This window comes from Betta splendens, chromosome 3, assembly GCF_900634795.4.
Source record: "Betta splendens chromosome 3, fBetSpl5.4, whole genome shotgun sequence".
NCBI classification, from domain to species: domain Eukaryota; kingdom Metazoa; phylum Chordata; class Actinopteri; order Anabantiformes; family Osphronemidae; genus Betta; species Betta splendens.
In genome coordinates, this window is record NC_040883.2 from 2,359,003 (window position 1) to 2,364,363 (window position 5,361).

General features: G+C 43.7%; 2 protein-coding genes across 3 annotated transcripts; both read left to right on the forward strand.

Annotated features, from left to right (window-relative positions):
- The first annotated feature begins 590 nt into the window (after positions 1-590).
- Positions 591-3,607, forward strand: LOC114851813 (ceroid-lipofuscinosis neuronal protein 6-like). 2 transcript variants are annotated; one of them, XM_029143577.3, is made up of 7 exons: positions 591-768; positions 1,336-1,456; positions 1,578-1,676; positions 1,770-1,958; positions 2,119-2,174; positions 2,758-2,880; positions 2,977-3,607. In XM_029143577.3, the coding sequence occupies exons 1-7, from the start codon at positions 713-715 to the stop codon at positions 3,245-3,247; spliced, it is 915 nt and encodes a 304-aa protein (XP_028999410.1). In that variant the 5' UTR covers positions 591-712; the 3' UTR covers positions 3,248-3,607. The 2 variants fall into 2 exon arrangements, with proteins under 2 accessions (XP_028999410.1, XP_028999412.1); XM_029143579.3 differs by having other exon boundaries at positions 592-768; positions 1,339-1,456.
- A 63-nt stretch (positions 3,608-3,670) lies between these two features.
- calml4a (calmodulin-like 4a) lies at positions 3,671-5,279 on the forward strand. The gene is made up of 5 exons (XM_029143580.3): positions 3,671-3,844; positions 3,935-3,965; positions 4,169-4,309; positions 4,479-4,667; positions 4,920-5,279. Exons 1-5 carry the CDS (start codon positions 3,842-3,844, stop codon positions 5,015-5,017), a joined length of 462 nt encoding a protein of 153 aa, XP_028999413.1. The 5' UTR covers positions 3,671-3,841; the 3' UTR covers positions 5,018-5,279.
- The last annotated feature ends 82 nt before the right edge of the window (positions 5,280-5,361 follow it).

The following is a 5,361-nucleotide window of genomic DNA, read 5'->3' on the forward strand; positions in this document are numbered from 1 at the left end:
CCACAAATATTCCCAAAGGAAGCCTCGACCTAACAGCATTATAACTGCTGCATTATCTTTAGCTTTTGTTTGAACGTATTTTTCCCTAAAAATAAAAATAAAAGGTCTTTTGCAAACACTGTCATCTGCTGGTCACTTAGGGGAAGTGCACGGCGGATTTGTCCAAATTTGCAGGAAATGTTTATTTGATAGTTTTACATACAAGGCTACTACACTAAATATCAAATCCAATAGTTAGTTTGCTATCAGTGTTTATTATTAGTAGTATTTTAATACAGAAGTCGGGGATTCAGGACTCAGTCACGTGTGGATATCGCAAAGCTCATAATTCTGTGTTTCTTCAATAGTATGGGCTCTTCAATGTCACATCGTTGTGCAGAATTAGTATTCATACGATATAACAGCATAACAAAACAGTGCAGCATGTTGAAAACTTTCCATAACATTCCAAGCTCAACTTGGTGTTTTGGAATATCTTAAAATGATGTATTTCTGTAGATCAAACTAACGTTGATGCCTACAAAACCAAGCATTAGGGTAAAACCTCCCACGATCCGTTTCCTGCAGTTTGATTGGTGGATTTCGGCGCATGGGCGGGAAGAAGCGCGCAACTAGGAAGTGAAACTGCTTCCCGTGTTTGGTTCGTTACTGGACGGAATTTTATATTTGAGCCCCGGGACGGAGTAGAAGAACGAACTGGGCAGAACCGGAAATGCAGCCTGTGCGGAAACGCCGCGGCATCACTTTAAACAGGACAACACAAAATAGGTTTGTCTGGGCAGCACGCACTGAATTCTGTAAGAAACACACTAGTACCCGTAATACATCAAAACTAGTGTCTGTAATAAACAAACTAGTATCTGTTATAAACACTCTGGCATCTTCAATAGACGCAGAGTCGGATCCGAACCCACACAAAGGGGGCATGAAGGGAAATAAACTTATTCTAATACCCTTGAGCCTGAGCTCAAGTTAAATAAAGCTGAACAAACGCACTTCTGCTCTTCGCAGCTCGAATCAGGGCTCTAATGCAGATGTGTCCTGGTGTAACGTTAATGCGTTGGTCGTAGGGTCGTAGAGAAGGTTGTTGGAGTTTGGTCCATAAACGGGAACTAACCTCAAACACGCTCCAGCGGTTTCACGAGGTTGAAGTAAATGAATTTAAAGCACTGAGGGTTAATGTTGCCTTCCTCTTGTCTGCAGGCGTCCGTTTTACTCAGGCTCATTACGGTCTTTAGAGTCTCTATTAGGATTATTTTCTTTCTCTCTAACTTTTCATTAGCTATGTTTTATTTTTTTCCCATACGTGAACTAATGCTGCTAAATGTGTGTTAGCAGCCCTGCGAAGGAAAAGGTGGCTCAGAAGAAAGGCCTGGGACTGGGTTTTCACAGTGATCTGTGGTTCTATCTGACTCTGCAGAACTGGATCTTGGACTTTGGGAGGCCTATTGCTATGGTAAAGAGGCTCAGTTCATATTTCACCTAATTCATCCCTTGTGTGGCTGTGATAGTGAAAAACGGTTACACCCAGTTCCACTGAGCAATTAATACCAATAGCTGTGTGTGCTGTGTATTAGATCATCCTTCCTCTGGAGTGGTTTCCTCTGAACAAGCCCAGCGCTGGAGACTATTTTCACATGGCCTACAATGTCCTAACACCGTTCCTGATGCTCAAGGTCAGCCTTAACAAATGTCGTTTTCTACTGTCCCATTCACCGTACTTGCACAAAGCCAAATTAATTAAGCGCTGGGAATGTTGCTGCCTTCAGCTGATTGAGCGCAGTCCCAGGGCGCTGCCTCGCTCCGCCGTCTACCTCTGCATCATCACCTTTGTCATGGGAGCCAGCATCCACCTGGTGGGAGACTCCATCAACCACCGGCTCATCCTGAGTGGATACCAGCTGCACCTGTCAGTGAGGGAGAACCCCATCATCAAAGACCTCAAACCAGCTTCACTGGTACGACTGGCTTACTGCACTACCGTACATTTAGATGAGGATAGGGACATTGAGCAGCCTAAAATGTACATGAGCAGTAGGTGGCACTGTTGAATAAGGCAGAGAGAACACATTGTTAATGTTCTTTACTAAAATATTTCTTGCCGTTCTTCCTTCACAGATTGACTCCTTTGAGCTGCTGTATTATTATGATGAACATCTGGGACATTTAATGTGGTAAATGCACACGTGACTGTTCAATAAGATAACACTACTGCAGTAATTACACACATTCAAAGACTGAGGCTGCATTAGCTTTATATTAATCTATGAAAAATGGAAAGCTATGTGATGTGACAGACACTGGACAATGCCAGTGGTTTCAAAAGACATTTGAAACGATTGAGAATCAGTGATTTTGTTGGAGTGGGACACAATGGAAACAAACACTGAATAACTCAGGTTGTTTTTCATTCCTGCATTATCACCGATGCAGGAGCTATATAACATTTTACTGTTATTCTTCTCTCAGAAAAATATGTAGCGATGCTGTTTTTAAACATTCTGGAGCTCTGGCATTTCCCTCCTGCAGGTTGTTCTTGTGATAAAGCTCATTTATCTGCCTAACACAAGCACCAACGGCGCGACCCTCCGTCCAGAGAGGACTCTGTTACACTCTATTACACTCGTTTAATGGTGGACTTATCTTATTTCTGTCTGCTCTGCTCTGACGACTTATTTAAGGCTTAATCTGGATGTTTGTAGGAATTAGTGATCAACTGAATTCAACTCCAGCTTCTCATTGACGTTTTTCTTTCAGGTACATTCCCTTTTTCATCATTCTGTTCATCTACTTCACTGGCTGTTTCACTGCAGCAAAAGAGCAGAGAAAGATTCCCGTTTCTGGTTGGCTTTTACTGGGACCCAGCGCCATCTATTACTGGTGCGTCATCTTCATTGGCAATGGTTTATGACAATGTCCAGTATATTATCATTTACTGTCCCTAAGTCATCACCACTTTTCTTTCATGCCCTTTAGGTACTTAGTCACTGAAGGACAAATCACAGAACTGTTCCTGCTCACCTTCCTTGCCATGGTTGCCATGGTTATCCATCAACGCCTTAAAGGCCTCAGCCCCGACAGCAATGGCCTGTTCCTGTTGTGGAGTTTCGGTCTTGCTTTGCTCCTCGTGGTTCTGTGGGTAGTGTATCTGTGGAAGGATCAAGTGCTGCGCAACAAGTACCCCGGGCTGATTTACGTGCCCGAGCCCTGGGCCTTTTACACTTTACATATGAAGGAAAGCCACTGACTCACATCTGCCCGGCCCTTAATAGAAGAAGCTTACGCAGCTTTTCTTATGGCTTGACCCAAAAATGAAGACGAGCCTTACTGTCTGACACAAGGTTCTGCTGACCTCATCCACATATTCAGGCAGGAATTAGTCAGTTCTTTATGTTCTTCTGTTCTGATATTGTGCATGTAGTTATAGTAATATACAATATTTCTTACTTAAATTAAAAAAGTGATTCTGTTTTTTAGAAACAGAATCAGTTGTACATTCTGAGTGTGCAGTTATGTCTTAATGGAACATTGTGATAAATATTTTGTAAGGTTTTGTTAATGTGATGCTTGGAAATGACTGTAAAGAATTAAAGTGCTGCTAATATTCCTTGTTTGTAGTTTTTGACTGTACTATATGACATTGGACACTGAGTTGATGACGAGCAGTATTCATCTTTTTATTGGAGGGGAGGAGGCCAACGCAGCGCTGTGGATCTAGTATCTGTGTTGCTACAGCAACACATATTAAATTACAAAGGTGGACTTTACACTGGGGCGGAGGACAGACGTCGGCTTCATACAGTAAAACTCCTTCCTGAAAAGAAACGCAGCAACTGCTCAAATGGTGAGAGACAGGTTCTATATTTTCTATTCTTATATTTATGTAACTGCATTTCTTTGTCGCTGTGTGATGTGAACTGTTTCTATGTTTCAGGCTAAATTCTTCACACCAGTTCAGATCAATGGTAAGAGCTCACAGCACGCTGTTTTCCATGGTGCTATTCTGATGTTTAAAATGTCTTTCCACAGGTATTGTGAAATATAAATAGCATATTTTTCATCCACGTTTGCCTTGTTCAGTTGTAAAGTGAAGCAGGATCAGAGGCTGAAAATGTAAAAAGAAGATAATAAACTTTAAATGTGTACTTTGGTTTTTCTTCCCTTTCAGAGATCAAGGAGTGTTTCTCCTTGTATGATAAGAAGCGAAAGGGCAAGATCGATGCCAGAGACCTGATCACGGTCATGCGCTGTCTGGGGACGAGCCCCACGCTCGGCGAAATTGAAAGACATCTACAAGTTCACAAAATCGGTAAAGTTCAACTTCCAGTGAGTCTCGCTGGTTTGATACTGGTCTGTGCAGTATAACCTGAGACGTTACAGACAAACACTGTCCAAAAAGGCTCTCTCCAGCTGCCACTGCACCGTCTTCCTGTGTAATGCAACATGACACACGTCTAAATCTGCTTTGTCGCATTCAGAGAAGACGGGCGAGCTCGACTTCTCCACGTTCCTGACGATGATGCACAGACAAATGCAACAGGAGGACCCCAAGACAGAAATCCTGGAGGCCTTGAGGATGACGGACAAACAGAAGAAGGGGTACATTCAGGCGTCGGAGCTGCGGGCAAAGCTCACCAAGCTCGGGGAGAAACTCACAGACAAAGAGGGTAAATGCCTCCCTCAGAACCTAACCCTGGAGGGTAACACAGCCACCAGTCCTGTATGGGACAGAGTGTGTGTGTGTATACGTACTGTATGTGTGTGTGTGTGTGTGTGTGTGTGTGTGATGCTCTGGACAGGCCACGTCGCCCACAGGCTCAGACCAGTGGAGGCCGTCCTGAATAATAGTGGACGACACGAGGCAGCACTTTGTCCCGTCAGTCCATTAAAGCTCAATGTTTTCTGTCTGCTCCGTCTAGTGGACGATCTCTTCAGAGAGGCGAACATCAGGTCCAACGGGATCATCAACTACGAAGAGTTCACCCAGATGGTGACGCTGCCGCCCGTGGATTATTAGGTTCATCCTCTGGAGAGAGAAGCGACCTCACAGGCTTAGCGTGTCCATGTGTATGTTTAGACATGAGCTAACGGCGTGTGCAGAGCTCCACGTGCTGCTGTGTCCACACTAACTCATCTTCTGAATGCTTTTCACTGTGTTTTCACTGGAAACGGGGCTTTGGCCGAAGCAGAACCTTCCGCCTCCTCTCTTTCCATGTGTCACTGTCAGTTTTCCACATGGTTTTATCCTTCACTCTCTTCCTACATTAAGCCTGTGATAAGAACTGCAGCGTTCAATAACCTGCAGGAATAATTACCAACAAATTAGATGAGTATTCCTTTAAAAAGACCACTGCCATAAAA

Bases quoted from the DNA above. Each gene is read 5' to 3' on its own strand.
- calml4a (XM_029143580.3), top strand. The intron at 3,966-4,168 runs GTAAGAGCTCAC...CTTCCCTTTCAG, and splicing joins CACACCAGTTCAGATCAATG to AGATCAAGGAGTGTTTCTCC. The intron at 4,668-4,919 runs GTAAATGCCTCC...TGCTCCGTCTAG, and splicing joins GAAACTCACAGACAAAGAGG to TGGACGATCTCTTCAGAGAG.
- LOC114851813 (XM_029143577.3), top strand. From the start codon at position 713: ATGCAGCCTGTGCGGAAACGCCGCGGCATCACTTTAAACAGGACAACA. The intron at 1,457-1,577 runs GTAAAGAGGCTC...GCTGTGTATTAG, and splicing joins TTGGGAGGCCTATTGCTATG to ATCATCCTTCCTCTGGAGTG. The intron at 2,881-2,976 runs GTGCGTCATCTT...CATGCCCTTTAG, and splicing joins CCCAGCGCCATCTATTACTG to GTACTTAGTCACTGAAGGAC.